At 44.2% G+C, this 21765-nt stretch overlaps 1 protein-coding gene across 1 annotated transcript in view; it reads right to left on the minus strand.

Moving 5' to 3' along the window:
• LOC308235739 (uncharacterized protein) overlaps positions 1 to 12422 on the minus strand; it is a 32144-nt gene extending 19722 nt beyond the window's left edge. Inside the window, exons 1-4 of the mRNA XM_080644800.1 lie at positions 11816 to 12422; positions 10731 to 10783; positions 1712 to 1835; positions 1324 to 1419 (exon numbers count right to left, since the gene is read on the minus strand). Of these exons, the coding sequence (XP_080500926.1) occupies positions 1324 to 1419; positions 1712 to 1835; positions 10731 to 10739 (229 nt within the window). The 5' untranslated portion in view covers positions 10740 to 10783; positions 11816 to 12422. The remainder of the gene's footprint in view (positions 1 to 1323; positions 1420 to 1711; positions 1836 to 10730; positions 10784 to 11815) is intronic.
• Positions 12423 to 21765: the final 9343 nt, after the last annotated feature.

Genomic DNA, 21765 nt, shown 5'->3' on the forward strand with positions numbered 1-21765 from the left:
AAGGGAAATTAACAGCTTAAAATTTCTATATTAAAAACACACACACACACAAGAAAGATCTCAAATCAATAAACTAATTATACTAATTATCTATAAGGAAATAGATAAAAGAGAGCAAACTAAATCCAAAGATACTAGAATAAAGGAAATAATAAAGATTAGAGGGAAGATGAACAAAATAAAGAAAAATAGAGAAAATCAATGTAATTGTAAGTTGATTCTTTGAATAGATCATCAAAACTGACAAACCTTTAGCTAGATTGACCAAGAAAAAAAGAAAGACTCATATTAATATAAGGAATAGAAGAGGAGATATCACTACCAACCTTACAGAAATAAAGAGGATTATAAGATGATTGGTGGTTGCCTAGGTCTGGGTGTGGACAGTGACTACTGACAGGTATAGGGTTTAATTTGGGGTGATGGAAATGTTCTACAGTTAACATTGTTGTACCAGTTGCAAAACTCTGTGAATATACTAAAAATAGATGAATGTACTTTAAACAAGTGAATTTTACAGTATCCCAATAGCATTATATCCCAATAGATTATCCTGGTTTTAAAAAGCCAGGATAGCCTACCTGGTGTGGCTCAGTGGTTGAGCATGAACCCATGAACCAGGAGGTCACAGTTCAATTCCCAGTAAGGGCACATGACTGGGTTGCAGGCTCAATCCCCAGTAGAGGTTGTGCAGGAGGCTACTGATCAATGATTCTGTCTTATCATTGATGTTTCCATCTCTCTCCCCTCTCCCTTCCTCTCTCTGAAATCAATAAAAACATAATAAAATTTTAATAAGTCAGGCTAGTCCTGGCTGATGTGGCTCAGTTGGTTCGAGTGTCGTCCTGGACACTGAAAGGTTGCAGGTTCAATTCCTGGTCAGGGCCATTACCCAGGTCGCAGGTTCGATCCCTGGTCTGGGTGTGTAGGGGAGGCAAAGTTTCTCTATCACATTGATGTTTCTGTCTCTCTCCCTCTCCCTTCCTCTCTCTCTAAAATCAATTTTTAAAAAAATCCTCAGGTGATGACTAAAAAACATAAAAAAATAAAATAAGTCAGGATAAAACTGGACCCAAAGAATAGGGAAAATGATTATCTCCTGGAAAGGAGGAAGGCACTTCCTTCATGAAATCAGAGGGAAATATGAGGAAGGATAGCAAGAGAGTATTAAGTGAAGTAAAATTAGAGGCCTCATTTTGATACATCCTTAGTGTTCCAGATCTCAGGCTTTTTCAGAGAGCTTTCCTCCCAACATCTCAGAAGTGCTACCTTCTCACAGTCCCACCTGCCATGGCCTTCTCCATACAAGTCACCATCACTCACCTGGGCACCATTCTTTTGCCTCCTTCTTTTTAACAATCCAGGGCTCTTTCCCCTGTTCCAATAAGGAGATCACATCTGGCTTAGAATCAGAAAGTCCTGCTCAAGGTAAAAAAAAAAGTATGTTGTGGGTGTCCCAGAATTAAAATCAATCCATGATTATCAAGAAAGAAGAGTAAGTAGTTTAAGGGTGAAGGTCAGAGGAATGAAAAAGATAAAGTTGTAAAATGGAGCAGCCAAGTTTTAACTTCACAAGAAACAACTATTCTTTGGTAAGCAAGAATCATTAATTCAGCCAGGCACTTGAAAAAGCACTCACAAGAAATTGATAACAAAGAACATAAAAATTCCAGAAGGCCAATTCTGAATTTTGAGGGCCAGATAAACTTACCCAGTGAGATCAGGTTGTTATAATTTTCCAACATTATATCTCGGTACAAATCCTTTTGGGTAGAGTGCAAGCATTCCCACTCCTTTTGAGTGAAGAAAATGGCCACATCTTCAAACTTCAAGCCCTGAAACCAGAGATAAATATACTATTTGGGATATTAATGGACAAAATCTTCATAATAGAATAAAAGAAAATGGAGAAAGCAATTCAGTAAGGAAATTGCTTGGGAAAATAGGCTATGCTGGACCCTTCAACATGGATAGGTCAGTGTAGAAACAAGAGTGATCAGAGCACACATTATTCTTGGTGCATATATCATTCTTAAACATGCCTGCAACTATAAATGTTACCTCTTGGCATTATCCTCTTCCATTAGCCACTCAGGTCTGGGAATAAACAAAGGTCAGATAATTGGTGTTTCCCAACTAAGTAAAACTGTACACTGAAGTACACAGCACAATCTATCTTCAGCACATAAACTCTGTGAATATACTAAAAATTGATGAATGTACTTTAAACAAGTACTTGATCATATCCTTCCCATCCTCCCAATAAATTTTTTAAAAGTCTGAATCATTCAAAAATATCTTATAAAACTTCTATTTCTGAAATTGAATTTAAATATAACTTAGTGACTTAATCAAATCGTCAAAACTCAAGCTCATAAATATGCCAGAAAATTAAATCCTAATCACTTTTCCATGTCATCAAAAATGATGCTACCAAAGGCTGCTGTCCTGCATCCCTCTGTTCTCCAACAAATGTTTAGGTATTCATTTTGCAGGGTCTGGCTTATATATGACTGGATTCTTCATGCAGGTGCAATTTGTGGAGCCATACTCTTCATTAGTGTGTGCTTTCTTGATGCATCAAGCATCCCCCCTGTCTCCTTTCCCTCCATCTTGTTTTCAGTAAACCACTTCTTTTTAACTTGTTTCACCTCCTTTCTTGACTTCTGTTGAATAGAGGCAGGAACTCCTTCAATTGTGACAAAAGCATGAAAGAGGGCTCAACCTCATTTAGTACCAAAATATGCAAATTTAAAATCAGAATAATATATCAATTCATACCCACCAACTGGCTGAAAACGTAAAAGTCTGACAATACCAAGTGTTAATAAGGATATGAAGTAACAGGATTTGTAAATGGGTATAAACACTGGAAAGCAACTGGGCAGTGTCAGGAAGGTTGAAGATGCATATACCCTATGACCCAACAACTCTATTTCTAGTTATATAGCTAGAGAAAATCCTTACATATGATACCAAGTAACAAGTTCAAGAAGTCCACATGAATATAAAAGAAAAATGTATATTTATACAATAAATGGCTATACAGTAGGATAAATTCACAATCTGAATGAACTTCCTCAATGTACATTGAGAGACAAGTAATAAAGTTGCAGAAGATTTCAAACAGTATGATTTTATTTACATCAAATTTTAAAATGAAAATAAACACATATAGTTAAGACTATAAACAAAATCAAGGAAATGAAAACATAAAACTCAGAACAGTTACCTCTGGGGGTGGAGAAGGGCACTGGATAGGACTAACTCCTGGTGCACATGTTTATTTTTTTGTTTTATTTTTAACAATAATTAACATTCTATTTCTTAAAATGGGTGATATGTCATTCATCATACCTTATACATTTTCTACTATTCAATCTATACTAATAAAAGGGTAATATGCTAATTAGACCGGACATCCTTCCGGACAAAGCCACGGTGCGGGCCGAGGCAGAGACAGTTAGGAGTGATTAGGCCAGAAGGGGAAAGCAGTTAGGGGCGATCAAGCTCACAGGGGAGGGCAGTTAGGGGGCAATCAGCCAGCAGGGGAGAGTAGTTAGGGAGGCAATCAGGCCAGCAGGGGAAAGCAGTTGGGAGGCGATCAGGCCAGCAGTTTGGGAGAGATCAGGTCAGCAGGGGAGCAGTTCGGGGGCAGTCAGGTCGGCAGGGGAGCAGTTAAGGGGTGATCAGGCCGGCCAGGGAGCAGTTAGGGGCATTTGGCTGGCAGGCAGAAGCAGTTAGGGGTGATCAGGCAGGCAGGCAGGTGAGCGGTTAGGAGCCAGCGGTCCCAGATTGTGAGAGGGTGTCCGACTGCCAGTTTAGGGGATCAGGCCTAAACTGGCTGTTGGACATCCCGCGAGAGTCCTGGATTGGACAGGGTGCAGGCTGGGCTGAGGGGGACCCCCCCCCCCACCCCCGTGTACAAATTTCATGCACCAGGCCTCTAGTTTAATAAAAGCAGTTTTAAAAATGTTACAATACAGTGTGATAAGAACTATGACAGATGCAGAATAAGGGAATGTGATCAGAGTCACCGAGGATAATTAGGAGACTCAAGTAGGCTTCATAGAACCCAGAGAAAATGGTGGTATGGTATAAGCACCTCTCTTGTATCTCTTGTGCAACAAAGACAAGAGATAGCACTGTGTATTCTGGGAACTACTAGAGGTGAGTGAGAGAGGGAGCAGAGAGAGATAAGGCTGAAAAGAAGGATCACATCCTTAGATGGTTAGACTTATTTTCACAGGTGAAGGGTTTTAACCAGGTTAAATTAGCTCCTATTACAAATAGAAGAATCTTGATATGGGAAATGAGTGACTTAATTAGGTTAAGGGTATGTAAAAGTTTCACGTAGCATGCAGAAGATTAATTGGGATTCAGAAAAGGAATAGGATTCCAATAAACAAAACCAATTTCAACAACATTCCAAAGTACAGTGAACAGAGTAAGCTGAAGGTAGAGAAGGAGACTAATTGCATCCTGTGTGTCTGAGAAGTAGGAAATTAACTGGGGTAACTGGTGAGAGATTCTGGGAAAGGAATATGTCTAGAAGTGATGGTGGAGAAGTCCAAAGGGGCCAAGATAGATAAGTCTTAGATGACAGGTCATCCCTGGCAGGAATAAAAATACTCTCATTCACCACTTTACTCCAATACTAGGATTGGTGCTCTAGTAAACATTTACTGTGCTTTTTAGTGTACATCTATATATATGAAAGTGTAAGAAACCATTACGACTTAAAGATAAGAATGACTGGTCTACCAATCGCTATAATGCGCACTGACCATCAGGGGGCAGACACTCAATGCAGGAGCTGCCCCCTGGTGGTCAGTGTGCTCCCACAGCCAACCTCCCACGGTCGGCTGGTGGGTTGGCGTCCAGCATCCATTCCTTCTGCGCCTGGCCCAGCAACCGTAGCCTCCTCTCCCAATCCCGCTGGGGCCTTCGGCCCTGGGCTGGGATGGGGAACCGGGGGTGGGAGGTGGTGATCGTGGCCTCTTTCCCAGGGGGGCCGAAGGTCAGCTCCCTCCTTGGGGCTGATGGCCAACCTCCTGTACCCATCCCTGCCCCGGGCCGGCAGGCCCCAATTGGCCTGCCACCCGCTCACTGTGGTGGCAGTGCTGTGGTGAGGGAAGGAGGAGGGGGTGAGGCAGGGAACCACGCAGTGGTGGGGTGCTGGTGTCAGCTGGTGACGGTTTCCGGCATCCATTCCTTCTGTGCCCGGTGACCATTGTTTCCTCTTCTATCCCTTCAGGCCCCGGGCTGGGACAGTGAGCCGGGAATGGGTGACAGCAGATGCAGCCCCTTTCCCAGGGGGGCCAAGGGCTGGCTCCTTCCTTGGAGCTGGAGGCCAACCTCCCATGCCCTATTCCTCTCTCTGGGCAGCAGGCCCCGATGGGCCTGGCCCTGATCAGCCCTCATCACCGGCCAGGCCTAGGGACCCCACCCATGCACAAATTTGTGCACTGGGCCTCTCGTCCATACATATAAGAACCTAAGTGACCGAATGACTGGCCGACCAGTCGCTATGATGTTCACTGACCACAAGGGGGCAGACGCTAAACACAGGAGCTGCCCCTTGGTGGTCAGTGCACTCCCATAGCCAACCTCCCGCTATCCCTATCCCCAGCCGCCTGGGTGGTCAGTGCACTCCCACAGTCCCTCCCCCAAGCTGCTGGCCCCGATCGGCCCTGTGCACCAGCCAGACAATGGAGGGAGGTTGTAGAGCCCAAAGGAGACAGAGCGATGACATTTGGCACCTATTGAATGTTGGGAAGATCTGGAGGTAGGAGTTGGGGAACCTCCACATTGAGGTGAATGTCCATTACCATCATATTCCCCAAACCTTGTAGCATACCATTATGCAGAGGAAGTTATGGGAAAGGTCATGGTCACATAACTAGTAAGTAGGAGAAATGGGGTAAGAGTCTACCATTTTATAACAGTACTAGAGGACAGCTGTTTTTATAACAGAAATTTGTGCGAAGGTCCCTAGGCCTGGCCTGTAATCAGGGCCATCTTCCCTGGCTACTTGCAGCCAGCCCCTCCCCCCCCCCGCCCCCCCCGCTGCCACTTATCCCCAGTTCCCTGTTCACCATCAGGTGATCGGAGCCTGCTGGCTAGGGGGAGGGACTGAGAGGTCGGCCATTCCCGCTCGTTCGCCGGCCCCACCCCCACCATGGGTCACCCTCTGTGTGTGGGGTGACTGGCAGGGCGGGGGCCTTGGCCTGGCACCACCCACATCCCCCGCCACTCACCCCCCAGTTCCCCATTTGCCATCGGGTGATCAGAGCCTGCTGGCCAGGGAAAGGGACCAAGAGGTGGTCAGTGCGCCTCATAGTGACTGGTCGAGCGGTCGTTCTGGTTGTTCCACCATTAGGGTCAATTTGCATATTACCCTTTTATTATATAGGATAGAGGCCCAGTGTACAGGTGGGGGCCCGACGACCTGCCCTGATGGGGGTCCCGTATTGGGGTGGGGGGGTCCCCACTGGGGGGCAGGGCTGGCCGGGGCGAGGGACTGTGGGTGGTTTGCAGGCTGGCCACATGCCTGATCGGGGTGGAGGGGGTCCCCACTGGGGGGTGGACCAGCTGGGGCGAGGGGCTGTGGTTGTTCTGGTCTCTGGTTGTTCCACTGTTTCAATCACTGGGCTTTTATTATATAGGACTAGTGGCCTAGTGCATGAAATTCGTGCATGGGGGGTGGGGGGAGTGTCCCTTAGTCCAGCCTGCACCCTCTCCAATCTGAGACCCACAGGGATTGGGCCTAAACCGGCAGTCGGACATCCCTCTCGCAATCCGGGACAGCTGGCTCCTAACCGCTCACCTGCCTGCCTGCCTGATCACCCCTAACCACTCTTCCTGCTGGCCTTCTCGCCCCCAACTGCCCCCCCTTGCCAGCCTGATCACCCCCAACTGCCCCCCCCCACCGCCGGCCTGGTCACCCTCAACTGCCCCCCCCCCACTGCTGGCCTGCTCGCGCCCAACTGCCCGACCCCCCACTGGCCTGATAGCCCCCAACTGCCCCCCCTGCTGGCCTTCTCACCCCCAACTGCCCCTCCTCCCCGGCCTGCTTGCCTCCAACTGCCCGCCCCCCCTCCCACACTGGCCTGTTCGCCAACTGCCGGTCTGCTTGCCCCCAACTGCCCTCCCCTGCCGGCCTGATCGCACCTAACCACCTCTGCCTCGGCCCCGCCACCATGGCTTTGTCCAGAAGGTTGTCCGGAAGGTCTCCCGGTCTAATTAGCATATTACCCTTTTATTAGTATAGATAGCCTCACATTAATACAGAAAAAGAACAATAACCACTCTGAGGGGAGAAGGAAAGAGGGAGAAATTGACAATAAAAGGCTGAAGATCAAGGGGAGCTGGAGTTCCTTCCTTACCAAAATGTACTGAGAATGAATGGGGAGGATGTAGTCCTTTTCTAAGAATCACAGGAAAGTTCTAGCCAGGATGGGAATGGGAAGATAAGTTCTCACAGAATACAGAAGAAAAGTCAAAGAGGAAGGAAGAAACAGATGAATCTAGAAAACAAATATTATTTCTTAGTCTTTAGAGAGAAAGGAAATTCTTCAGAACTGACTGGCCAACATTAATGAAGAGCCACACTCAGACACATCTAGGAAAAAAAACAACACACCTGAACATACTACAAATAGTATGCCATTCTTTAAAATAGTTTAATCATAGAAAAAAGCCTAAACACCCTAAATCAGGAATGTGACAGCCCACATTTTTTTATCATATCTCACACCAGATACCTTAAAGATTAAAATGTATGAACAAAAGAAAAAAGTACTTTAGGAAAATATGAATAACTTTTCTATTTTTATAGTAGGGAAAAACTTTTGGCATAACATAAAGGGAAGAAAACATTTTTTAAAAACTCTGAATTTAAAACACAAACAAAAAATAGATCGACTAGGAAAAACATTTCTAAAACAACTTATAAATGATAAAGAGAAATATGCTTGACATATTAACTTATTTAAAATAAACCAAGAAAGATAATATACTCTTTGACAAGTGGGGAAAGGAAATCAGTAGACAATTTAGAAATCCTAGTTATATCATTTAATATGTAATTTTGGAACAAGTGACTTAACAGAATCTAATTCCTCATTTTTCAACTTAAAATATTAGCGTATTTCAATTCTGAGATGCTATTGATTTATGCATCAGGGAAAAAAAATGCCATCAATGAAACTATGACTTGCCAGAAATTGTAAAACCTATCACGATGTGAAAGTAAAGTGCATCATAGAATTAATGAAATATAGTCAGACATGTCTTATGGGTTGTTATGTGGATTCAATAAGATAACACATGAAGAATTTCAAACTTAAAGTGGCTTAAAGACAACACAATAAGTTAGTTGCTTCTATCAGTAACATGATCCCATTCTGAAAACAAATTTACGTACCTAAACATATGTGCAGACAAAATAATTTGAAAATAGCCCTGGCCAGTGTGGCTCAGTTGTTAGAGCATAGGTGGGCACACTGAAGGGTTGCAGGTTCCATTCCAGGTCAGGGCCCTGGCGGGTAGTAAAATCAATCAATGTCTCTTTCTTTCTTTCCCCCTCCTGCCTCCCTTCCACTCTCTCTTTAAAAAAACAAAAACCACAAAAACAAAAACAAAAAAAAGGAAAAAATATTCTCTGGTGAGGACTAAAAATAATAAGAATAATTTGAACCCAACTGGTGTGACTCAGTTGTTGAGTGTCAACCTATGAACCAGGAGGTCACGGTTCGATTCCCGGTCAGGCACAAGCCTAGGTTGCAGGCTCAATTCCAGTGTGGGGCATGCAGGAAGCAGCTGATCAATGATTCTCTCTCATCATTGGTTTTTCTCACTCTCCCTTTCTCTTTGAAACCAATAAAAATGTATTTAAAAAATCTTTTAAAAAAAGAATTTGAAAATATTAACAGTGACTATCGCTAGATGGTGGGACCATGGATGACAAACTCTTAATAAGCTTCTTAAGTTTTGAAATATTTGCAAGAATCCTATATTATCTCAGTCATTAGAAAGAGAACAATTAGGTTATTTCTATCTTGGGGAAAAAAAATGTCTAGAATGAAAAGTGCAGGCAGGCATCCCAGGCTATTACAAATTTGGAAGCTGCCCTGGACAGTTTTTCTCAGTGGTTAGAGCATCATACAAAAGTGTTGCAAGTTCCATTCCTGGTCAAGGGCATGTACCTCAGTTGCTGGTTCAATCCCCCACCCCAGTCAGGGCTCAAGCCAAGACAGTGGGTTGATGTCTGTCTGACTGTCTGCCTATCTCCCCTTCCTCCCTTCCTTTCACTCTGCCTACAAATCAATGGAAAAAATATCCTTGGTGAGGATTAAAAATAAATAAATAAATTTTTCCCTGCCAAATCACTGAGGCACATTTGGACTGTTGCAGGGGTGGGGAATGTTAGGCCCCTGGCCATATAAGGCCCATGAAATCATTTGGTCCGGCCCTGCCAAGGCATTAGGGGTGAATTAATTAAATGTTTGACCAAATATAGCAGGCTAATTTCTAAGCTGATAATTCTGTATGGCCTGTAAAAGATGCTATAAATACCCAAATGGCCCTTGGCAGAAAAAAGGTTCCCCACCCCTGGACTATGGGAATGAACAAAATCCAGGGGAGTGAAAATTCTAGATCAGAGCTCTGGTTTAGGCTTCTGTCTGGTTCAGGAAAATTCTCCATAAGCGTGGTTTCCTTCTCTCTTCCCTTTTCTCCAAATCACTAGAGCAGCCGTGGGCAAACTATGGCCCGCGGGCCGGATCCGGCCCGTTCGGCTGTTCTATCCGGCCCGCGAAGCCGAAAGAGTGGAGGGTTCTCTTGCTCTCCCCTCCGCTCCTTCACCAGCAGCAGTGTTAACATGGCAACGTCTGGAAACACAGCAGCAGCTCCTTCTTCTGAGTGGGCGGATTTATATCCCCATTCAGTAGAAGGAACAACCTCTCAATCTTCCAGAGGCTCCTTGTAATGCCCACGGACGCGTCCCCCGACCTCACCCTGGGAATGCGTAGACACGTTATCATGGTGATGTAGGGAGACACGCCCCTGGAGAGCACAGTATCAGAGCATTAGCTAAAAAGGAGACCAACAACCCTGTTCCCACTGAAGTTGATGTTTTAAAGACCAAAAACCTTTCAACCCAGTCTACACTGCCATCTACATCTACGTCCCGGGCATAATTTGGAAGTTGCACTAAAGAAAATGTTTAATTTACTGTTTACACATTTTGTTCTTTTCTATTTGTTTTAGTTTTAAATTATTTTATTATATTTAAGTTTAATTTGAAAGGCTTTTGTACCTTTCCTTTGTTAGGCAATTTTATTTTGCCTTTGCCATCTTCAATATAAGGTATGTTATTGTGCTATGATTCCTCCATTTTTTGAAGTTTCAAATTATCATAATTAGTGTTTACATTCTTCTTGTTAAAATGTTTGAAATGAATAAAACTATTGAAATAATAATAAAAAAGGACCGTACCCTTTTATGTAATGATGTTTACTTTGAATTTATATTAGTTTACACAAACACTCCATCCATGCTTTTGTTCTGGCCCTCCTGTCCAGTTTAAGAACCCATTGTGGCCCTCGAGTCAAAAAGTTTGCCCACCCCTGCACTAGAGTAAATCTCTTAGATAGAATCCTGAAATAGGATAGTGTTCTGAAAACCAAGAAACCCTTTCCAAGAAGAAAGTGCCACATACAACTTACCGCTGCCATGACTTTTGATCCACAGCGGATCTTCTTTCCTCCTGTTCTGGATTCTAAGAGAAGAAAAAAGGTGCAAAGAGATTAGGAAACTAGGAGACAACAGTCTCTCCCAGGTTCCTGGAGGAGGCCCAGTTAAAACAAATCCCTGCTCCACCCAGGCAATAAGAGGCCCAAAGCCAAAGAAGCCTGCAACTTCCACCATCCTCTCCATCATATCACAGAAGCACAGTGGCTTTAGGGGTCCAGATGGGAGTCCTGGGAGAGTATCCTAGACTGTGGCTGCCTTCCTCCATAAAGCCTGACTTGGGGTTCTTCCAAGCCCCGTAGATTATACTGAGCCCAGAGCTGTAGCTCCAAGACACAGCGTAAGTGGATCCATGTGCCAGAATCCCCACACCCCTAGGCTGGGGGCACCTATATGGGGCCAGATCCCTGGCGACCAGGGTGAAAGAACAAAAAGTACAAGTAGGAGGAGCTCCCAGGCCCAAGCTCTACAAACCAGCTGGACAGCAGAAACAGCCCCCCGGGCGAAAGCTATTCACAGGGCTGGAGAGCAAATGGCGGCGGTTTGTCAGCAGCGGCTGGGCTGGAGAGTGTAATTGGAGATACAAAGGCTGGAAATGCAGGCGGGGTCTGGGGTAGACGCCCAGAACCCATCCAAATGCGGACACTCCCAGCGTTGATCAAGAATGGACAAAGAGGGCGCCCTTCCCAGTTCTGGCCCCAAAGGCAGAGACGGAGTCGTGGCCACATGGGATTCTCACACCAGGGCCACAGAGAGCTCCGCTCGGATGGTGCCCTCCGCGTGTTCCCACAGGCACTGCTAGCCCAGCGCGGGGAGTCGGCTCGCGATACAGGTCGGGAAAGGGTCGCACGTACTTGCGGCCAAGGCAACACCTGACACCGCCAGCTGAAACCACGTCCACCCCGTGCACGCGCGCGGCCGCTACCTCCCTACCCGGAGGGAGGACACGCGGCCACGGCGCCCCAGGTCTCCCGGACGTCCTTTTTCCAGCGAGGGCATGCAGCCTGGACACACCCCACAGACACCCAGCCCCGCCCGGGAGTCATTCACGTCTACTTACCCGGGTGCCTTGTGCTCCGGTCTGATCGAATCCGCCACTACCAGTGAACTACTTTGTGGCGCGCTTCCTCAAATTCACCACAGGTCAGCCAACTCTGGCTGTAAATGGATATGCCGCGAAGCCGTAGGGAAATGTAGTCCCCCAGAGGGAAATCCAACGAGGGCCCGGCGGGCTCAGAAGGCTTCTCCGCCGAGTCGCAGCCCAAGCCTTAGTGAAGCTCAGTGCTGATCACCCAGTACACCTGAGCATCCTGCGAGGATCTGGGCGACCCGACAGGTCTGGGTAGCGCGAGACGGCTGCAGAGGATTAAGAACAGGTTGTGGACCCTGAAGGCTTCTCAGATATGTAGCCCACAGCTTGGGAAAGGGCGGGGCGGTCCTCCACAGGATGTCCTGAGACCCAGAAGTTAACCCGTCTGCAACAGTCTTCGCCCCAAACTGGGAGATGCCCAGAGATCTCTAAAAACTGTATTTAAAAGCCGGGAAGCCGACTGTCCAGAGTTCTCTCCACAAGGAGCAGGGCTCTGAGCGCGGGGCCAGCAGAGGACTACTCTCCACCACGCCAAAAACTAGGAGTCGTCCGGACCTCGGCGATTCCGCCCTCGGAGACCCACAATCCTGATCGCCTGGGTGCTCAACTTTCAGCTGAGAATTTTTTCCCTGGACTTGGGCGCCGCTGGGAAGGGTAGTCCTCAGTCAGGAACGCCATAACACTGCAGCCCAGGCTTTTCAGCACAAATTGAGCGGCGAGGCTACAGGGATGCGGGATAGTGGCTGGGTCCACCCTGGAGGCATCCGGGAAATTTAGTCCGGGTCTTGGGATTTGGAGATGTGCCCAGACTGAAGGCAGGCCGTCTTGAGCTCTGGGTGCAGGAATCTGAGAAGGGACTGAGAGGACAACCCTGGGTCCAGAGTGGAAATAATGGAGTACCAATACAAAACTACTATTTTTAGGTTTTATAAATGCATAAATACAGATAGAAAGGCACTTGATAAGCTCTCTGGAAAGTTACACTACCATTTGTTAACAACAGTTTATTTCTAGGACGTGTAATTGTGATATTCTTTTTACTTTACGAGTATGCTCATATTTGGGGCATTATCATGTCCTTCTTATGAAACATTGCTTATTAAATTTAGTTAAATATAAAATGAGTAAGTATACACCCAAAACTGATGTACTAGAAAACAAAAAAGTGGACCAGGTTTTTAAAATCACAATTTGGTTCTAAGAGATCAATTAAACGAATTATTGATAAACAAAGAATTAAATCAAAACAAAAACATTAGAAAGGTTAAACCACACAGCATTTCACAGAAATTTGAGGCTGTTAGGTATTATGTGCAACTCTATAACCACAGTAGGGGTAATTGTAGATTTTCTAGTAAAATTTAAGTTATTAATTTTAGTAAGAAATAGAAAACCTGAATGGAACAATAACCATAATAAAACTAAAATGTCTTAAAATATGTACTATTGAAAAGTATACAGATGAATACAGCTGAGTTTTAGCTATTTTTTGAACTCATAATGATTATGCAATTTATTCATATCCTAGGAAATGATAGAAAGTCCTCCAATAATTAATTTTGTCTAACTAATATAAAATCTGATAAAAATAGTCCAAAAGAAAAGTATTACCCGTCTTGCATTAAAAGATAAACTGAAGCATGTTTCAATTTTCAAGAGTTTATCTGAGCACTAGAGGCCCCATGCATGAAAATTCATGCACTGGAGGGGGGTGTCCCTCAGCCAGGCCTGCCCCCTCTCACAGTCCAGGAGCCTTCAGGGGTGGGAGGCAACCCGGCAATCAGGGGAAGGCAACATCCACATCACATCTCTGCTGCTGCCACTGCCGGCAGCATAAGCCTCGGCCGACCCTGGTTACCTGGGCCTCGAGCAGCCCTGGGAGGCTGGGCAGCCGACATCTGAGTCTTCCCTGTGCCTTGGGCTGACCCTGGGCAGCTGAAGGGCTGAGTGGACTGGGGGACTCCGGAAGCAGCACGCAGAGTGGCTGGACCTGCCTGGGGGAGGGCCCGGCTGTGCCACATGCCTGCCGCCCCAGCAGGGCTGAGGGGACTGGGCACTGCTATCTTGTGGCTGTGGGCGCTGCCATCTTTGAGGGGGTGGAAGTCAATTAGCATATTCCCTCCTTATTGGCTGTGGGCACCGCCATCTTTGAGGGCAGGGCAGTCAATTAACATATTCCCTCCTCACTACCATCTTTGAGGGCGGGGCAGTCAAATAGCATATTCCCTCTTTATTAGATAGGATAAATAGATTTGAATCAGGCAGAGTGCTCCACCAACAGGAGCTAGTGAAGAGATTTTTATAGAGAAGACCCAGAAGCAAAACAAGGAAATTATTTGGTTGGTATAGCTTAAGCACTTGCCTTATTTTGGAAAGCTAAATTGGATGTTTGTGATTGGTTGTTTTTAAATTTTATTTTCTCCAAATTGAGTCATTCACTCTGGATTAGTTTTTTGTTTGTTTATATAGGGACTGAAGGCAGTATAGCCACCTAAATGTAATGGTGTCCTTGTTTAATAACTTTAACATTTGTAGTTAATTATTGATGCAAAAATTCCAAATAAGAGTCTGATTTCAACAATGTAGTTTAAAATTTGTACAATGAATTTCATCAAAATATTTCATAACATTGGAAGAACCTTAAGCAATCCAGTGACAAAATGCATTGTATGAACAAATTAAAGGAGAAAAAGAAATATATATATTAAATGATGCCAGTAAGATAATGTGGTAGATAGAATAATGCCCCCCACTTCAAGATGTCCAAGTCCTAATCCCCAGAACCTATAAATGACTATGTTATTTTACATGACAGAAAGAGACTTTGCAGATGGACTTAATTAAATTAAGGCACATTAGAGATGAGAAGATTATCCTGTAATATCTGAATGGCCTAATGTAATCACAAAGGTCCTTATAAGAAGAAGGTAGGAGCATCAGAGGCAAAGAGGTTGGAATGATGGGCTTTAAAGATAGAGTAAGATGCCATGAGCCAAGGAATAGAAGTAGTTTATAGAAGCTGGAAAAAGTAAGGAAATAGATTCTACCCTAGAGCCTACAGAAGGAATGCACTTCTGCCAATGCCTTGATTTTAGCCCATAAGAGGCATTTCAGACTTCTGACCCCAATCTCTGGAGGAGGAAATCTTCCCTCAGAGCAAGAAGAGAATGGAATGACCTGTCATTCATCAGAAAGTCATGTTCTTAATAAGTTAAATCTGCTGCCTTACTTACTGAGATACTGTTTCCCCCCACCCCAACCAAGATATTCTGCAATCCTTTTTCTGCAAAATTTTCTTACAGAAACAAATTAAGGAATTATTTCTATTTCCCTAGTTTTTCTGTTCCAGTGGGGTCTTTTGGTACATCCTCAAGTAGCTCAGTGCCCTCCCATATTTATCTCTTCCATATGATAGTGTCATCTAATAGGCAAACTTTCTTCAATTGTTTATTTTGAAAAATTTTAAATCTTCAGAGGCATTAAAAGAACAGTACAAAGAACTGTTTTTTAAGGTCTTTATTTATTTTTCTTTATTGATTAAGGTATCACATATATGTCCTTATCCCCCTATTGCCCCCCACCCCCCACACTCATGCCCTCACCCACCTGGTGTCTGTGTCCATTGGTTAGGCTTATATGCATGCATACAAGTCCTTTGGTTGATCTCGCCCCCTTACCCCCACCCTCCCCTACCTTCCCTCTGAGGTTTGATGGTCTGATCAATGCTTCTCTGTCTCTGAATCTGTTTTTGTTCATTAGTTTATGTTGTTCATTATATTCCACAAATAAGTGATATTTATCTTTCTCTGGCTTATTTCGCTTAGCATAATGCTCTCCAGTGCCATCCATGCTGTTGCAAAAGGTAAGAATTCTTTCTTTTTTTACTGCAGCATAGTATTCCATTGTGCAGATGTACCACAGTTTTCTAATCCACTCATCTGCTGATGGGCACTTAGGCTGTTTCCAAATCTTAGCTATGGTAAATTGTGCTGCTATGAACATGGGGGTGCATATATCCTTTCTGATTGGTGTTTCTTGTTTCTTGGGATATATTCCTAGCAGTGGGATTACTGGGTCACATGGAAGTTCCATTTTTAATTTTTTGAGGAAACTCCATACTGTTCTCTATAGTGCCTGCTCCAGTCTACATCCCCATCAGCAGTTCACGAGGTCCTTTTTCTCCGCATCCTCTCCAGGACTTGTCATTTGTTGATGATAGCCATTCTGACAGGTGTGAGGTGGTACCTCATTGTTCTTTTGATTTGCATCTCTCAGATGATTAGTGACTTTGAACATGTTTTCATGTCTCTTGGCCTTTTTTATGTCCTCTTTCGAAAAGTACCTATTTAGGTCCGTTGCCCATTTTTTGATTGGGTTATCTTCCTTTTGTTAAGTTGTATGAGTTCCCTGTAAATGTTGGAGATTAAACCCTTATTGGTGATAACATTGGAAAATATGTTCTCCCATGCAGCAGGCTTTCTTATTGTTTGTTGATAGTTTCTTTTGCTGTACAGAAACTTTTTATTTTGATGTAGTCCCATTAGTTTTTCTCTTTAGTTTCCATTGCCCTAGGAGCTGTATCAGTGAAGATATTGCTTCAGGATATGTCTGAGATTTTGCTGCCTGTGGATTCCTCTAATATTTTTATGGTTTCCCGTCTTATGTTTAAGTCCTTTATCCATTTTGAGTTTATTTTTGTGTATGGTGTAAGTTGGTGGTCTAGTTTTATTTTTTTGCATGTATCTGTCCAATTTCCCCAACACCATTTATTGAAGAGACTGTCTTGACTCCATTGTATGTTCATGCCTCCTTTGTCAAATATTAATTGAGCGTAGTGGTTTGGGCCGATTTCTGGGTTCTCTATTCTATTCCATTGGTCTATATGTCTGTTCCTGTGCCAGTACCAGGCACTTTAGAGAAAAATGGCTTTGTAATACAGCTTGAAATCTGGTATTGAGATCTCTCCACTTTGTTCTTCTTTCTCAGGAATGCTGCAGCTATTCGGGGTCTTTTTTATTCCAGATGAATTTTTGGAGAGTTTGTTCTAGGACTGTGAAATATGCCATTGGTATTTTAATGGGGAGTGCATTGAATCTATAGATAGCTTTGGGTAGTATGGACATTTTAATGATATTGATTCTACCAATCCATGAACACGGTATGTTCTTCCATCTGTTTATGACTTCCTCTATCTCTTTTTTCAATGCCCTATAGTTTTCCAAGTACAGGTCTTTTACCTCCTTAGTTAAGTTTATTCCTAGGTATCTTAATTTTTTTGGTGCAGTGGTAAATGGGATTGTTTTTAAATCTCTCTTTCTATAAGTTCACCATTGGTGTATAAAAATGCCATAGATTTCTTGGTGTTAATTTTGTGTCCTGCTATATCCCCGAATTCATTTATTAAGTCTAATAATTTTTTGATGGAGTCTTTAGGGTTTTCTATGTACAGTATCATGTCATCTGGGAATAATGACAGTTTTACGTCTTCTTTTCCAATTTGGATACCTTTTATATCTTCTTCTGGTCTAATTGCTATGGCTAGCACTTCCAGTACTATGTCGAACAGGAGTGGTTAAAGTGGGCATCCCTGTCTCATTCCTGTTCTTAGGTGAAATGGTTTTAGTTTTTGTCCATTGAGTATGATGTTGGCTGTGGGTTTGTCATATAAGGATTTTATTATGTTGAGGTATGATCCCTCTATTCCCATTTTGCTGAGGGTTTTAATAAAGAAAGCGTGTTGGATTTTGTCAAATGCTTTTTCTGCATCAATTTATATGACTATGTGAGTTTTATCTTTCAATTTGTTTATGTGATGTATCACATTTATTGATTTGCAGATATTGTACCATCTTTGCATCCCCGGGATAAATCCTACTTGGTCGTGGTGTATAATCTTTCTGATGTAATGCTGGATTCGATTTACTAGAATTTTGTTGAGGATTTTGGCATCTATTTCACGAGGGATATTGGCCTTTATTTCTCTTTCATTGCGTTGTCTTTATCTGGTTTTAGTATTAGGGTAATGCTGGCTTCATAGAATGAGCTTGGAAGTGTTCCTTCCTCTTGAATTTTTGGAATCGTCGGAGGAGGATAGTTTTTAATTCTTCTTTAAATGTTTGGTAAAACTCCCCTGTGAAGCCATCTGGCCCCAGGCTTTTGTTTGCTGGACATTTTTTGATGACTGCCTCAATTTCCTCCATAGTTATTGGCCTATTGATTCTTCCTGATTGTTTTGGAAGGTTGTATTTTTGTAGGAATATGTCCATTTCCTCCAGGTTGTCTAGTTTGTTGGAATAGAGTTGTTCATAGTATGTTTTAACAATCCTTTGTATTTCTGTGGGGTCTGTTGTTATTTCGCCCCTTTCATTTCTGATTTTATTTGTGTCCTCTCTCTTTGCTTCTTGTTGAGCCTGGCTAGAAGTTCATCAATTTGTTTATCCTTTCAAAGAGCCAGCTCTTGGTTTCATTGATCTTTTGTATTTTTATTTTTATTTTTATTTTTTTAGTCTCTATGTCATTTATTTCCACTCTAATCTTTATTATTTCCTTCCTTCTGCTCACTCTGGGCTTTTCTTGTTACTCTCTAATTCTTTAGGTTGTAGAGTTAGATAATTTATAACCAGGTTTTCTTGTTTGTTTGTGTGTGTGTGTGTGTGTGTGTGTGTGTGTGTGTGTGTGTTTTGAAGTAGGCCTGTAATGCTATGCACTTCCCTCTCAGGACTGCTTTCACTGTGTCCCACAGATTTTGTATTGTTTTGTTTTCATTGTCATTTGTTTCCAGAATTTTTTTTCTTAGATCTCTTTGGTAATCATATAATTGCTTAATAGCATGCTATTTACCCTCCAAATGTTTGAATTTTTTTATTGTTTTTATTATAGTTGATTTGTAATATTATGCCATTGTGGTCTGAGAAGATGCTTGATATGATTTCAATCTTCTTGAATTTGGGGAGACTTCGCCTGTGACCCAATATGTGGTCTATCTTTGAAAATGTTCCATGTGCACTTGAGAAGAATGTATATTCCATGGCTTTGGGGTGAAATGTTCTGAAGGTGTCAGTTAAGTCCATGTGATTAAGCGAGTCATTTAGGATTGATATTTCTTTGCTCGCCCTAACCGGTCATTGCTGATTGTCTAGAGGATTTATCCAGTGATGTCAGTGGGGTATTAAAGTCACTTACTATGATTGTATTGTTTTCGATCTCTCCCTTGATATCTTCCAGGAGATTTTTATGTATTTGGGTGCTCCTGCATTGGGTGCATATATGTTTACCAGGGTTATATCCTCTTTTTGTATCAATCCCTTTAGTATTATGAAGTGGCCTTCCTTATCTCCTATTATGGCCTTCACTTTGAGGTCTATTTTGTCAGATATAAGTATTGCTACCCCAGCTTTTTTTTCATTTCCATTTGCCTGAAAGATATTTTTCCATCCCTTCACTTTCAGTCTGTGTGAGTCCCTTGTTCTGAGGTGCGTCTCTTGTAGACAACATATATATGGGTTATGTTTTTTTTTTTTTTTATCCATTCAGCCATTCAATGTCTTTTGATTAGAGCATTTAGTCCATTTATGTTTAAAGTTATTATTGATAGGTGCTTCTTTGTAGCCATTTTCATTTTTTGTGCCTGTGTTCCTTCTTACCTTTTTATTTCTTTTTACACCAGTCCCTTTAGCTTTTCTTGCATTGCTGGCCTGGTAGTGACAAACTCCCTTAGCCTTTTTTGGTCTGTGAAGCTCCTTATTTCCCCTTCCATTTTGAATGATAGCCTTGCTGGATAGAGTACTCTTGGATTCAGTCCCTTGCTTTGCATCAATTTGTAAATTTCCTTCCATTCGTTTCTGTCCTGATGTGTTTCTGTTGAGAAATCATTTGATAATCTAATGGGAGATCCCTTGTACGTAACTTTCTGTCTCTCTCTTGCAGCCTTTAAGATTCTTTCTTTGTCCTGAACGTTTGCCATCGTAATTATGACATGTCTTGGTCTGGGTCTTTTCACGTTTATCTTGTTTGGGACTCTCTGTGCTTGTGTGACTTTCTTTTTCCCCACATCCGGGAAGTTTTCTGACATTATTTCTTCAAATAGGTTTTATAACCCTTGTTCCTCTTCCTGTTGTTCTGGCATCTCTGTTATTCGTATGTTGCTTTGTTCCATGTTATCCCAAAGCTCCCTTAGGCTCTCCTCCCATCTTTTAATTTTTTTCTCCAATTGCAGTTCAGTTTGGGTGTGTATTGCTTTCCTGTCTTCTAATTCGCTAATTCGTTTCTCCACTTCTCCTAGTCTACTTTTGAAACTTTCCATGGTTATTTTTACTTCAGCGCTATCACTCTTTATTTCTTCTTCTTGAGTCTTACATAAATTGTTCATTTTTTCATGCATTCAGTTTATGAACTGTATGACCCTTAGTCTGAATTCTTTTTTCTGACATATTGCATGCGTCCGTTTCACCTAGCTGCTTTTCTGGCGATCCATCCTTTTCTTTCCTTTGAGGGTTACTTTGTCTCCCCATTTTTGCTCTCACTGAAGGATCTAGGTGTTGATATGTGCGGGTGCTCCTCCTCAGGCAGCAGCGGTTCCTCAGGTGGTGGCTTCTCCTTGGTGGTTGTGGCAGTGGCTGCTCCTCAGTTGGCAGAAGCTCTTCTGGTGGGCGCTGCTTGCAGCAGTGGTGGTTCCTCTGGCTGGCAGGGGCAGGCTGCTCATGCAACTGCTGCTCCTTGGACAGAGGCAGGCTACTCACGAGGTTGCTGCTCCTCAGATGGGGTGGGCTGCTTGTGCAGCTACTGCTCCTTGTATGAGGGCGGGCTGCTCTTGGGGCTGCTCCTCCTCATACAGGGGTGGGCTGATTGTGCAGCTGCTGCTTCTCAGATGGCATTGGGCTGCTCACATGGCTGCTGCTCCTTGGACGGAGGTGGGCTGCTTGCATGGCTGCTGCTCCTCAGATGGCTTTGGGCTGCTCATGTGGCTGCTGCTCCTCGGACAGGGTCAGGTTGCTCGCCGGGCTGTAGCTCCTTGTATGGTGGTGGGCTGTTCACACGGCTGCTGCTCCTCGGATGGGGACAGGCTGCTTGTGTGGCTGCTGCTCTTCAGACTGGGATGGGCTGCTTGCACGGCTGCTGCTCCTCTGATGGGGGCGGGCTGCTTACAGGGCTGCTGCTCCTCGGATGGGGGCTGGCTGCGCAGGTCTGCCGCTCTTCGGATATGGATGGGCTGCTCACGCAGCTGCTGCTCCTCGGACATGGGCAGGCTGTTCATGTGGCTGCTGCTTCTTGGATGGGGGAGGGCTGCTCACATGGCTGCTGCTCCTCAGACAGGGGCAAGTTGCTTGCAGGGCTGCTGCTACTTGGATGTGGATAGGCTACTCAAGTGGCTGCCGCTCCTCGGACATGGGCAGGCTGCTCACACAGCTGCTGCTCCTCAGACAGGGGCAGGCCATGCGAGGCTGCTGCTCCTCGTACTGGGGCAGGCTGCTCACAGGGCTGTTGCTCCTTGCATGGGGGCGGGCTGCTTACATGGCTGCTGCTCACATGGTTGCGGTGTCCTAGGCTAAAGTGTTGGGCTGGCCAGAGGTGAGAGTGTTTTGGAACTCACAGGAGCCTGCGCCTGGGATGGCTGGAGTCTCAGTGACCATGGGACTGCAGCCTAGGCAGCAGGTCTCTGGCAGGGGTGGCTTTAGAGTCTGAGGGCACCCTGGGTGGAGGTGAGGCTGGACTCCCAGTCACAGCAGCTCTCCCCTTCAAAAAGGTGCAGCCTCTGTGGAGGAGCCAGCCACTCTGGGACTATTTGCAGTGGTAGCAGAGGCTGCCTGGTTAGGCGAGCCTGGTCAGCTTGCCCCTGAAGGTCCTGTGGGATCTGTGACACACACACACACACACACACACACACACACCACATCCACACACTCCTCTTTCACTCCCTCCCT

The sequence above is a fragment of the Plecotus auritus genome (genome assembly GCF_963455305.1).
Source record: "Plecotus auritus genome assembly, chromosome: 10".
NCBI lineage: Eukaryota > Metazoa > Chordata > Mammalia > Chiroptera > Vespertilionidae > Plecotus > Plecotus auritus.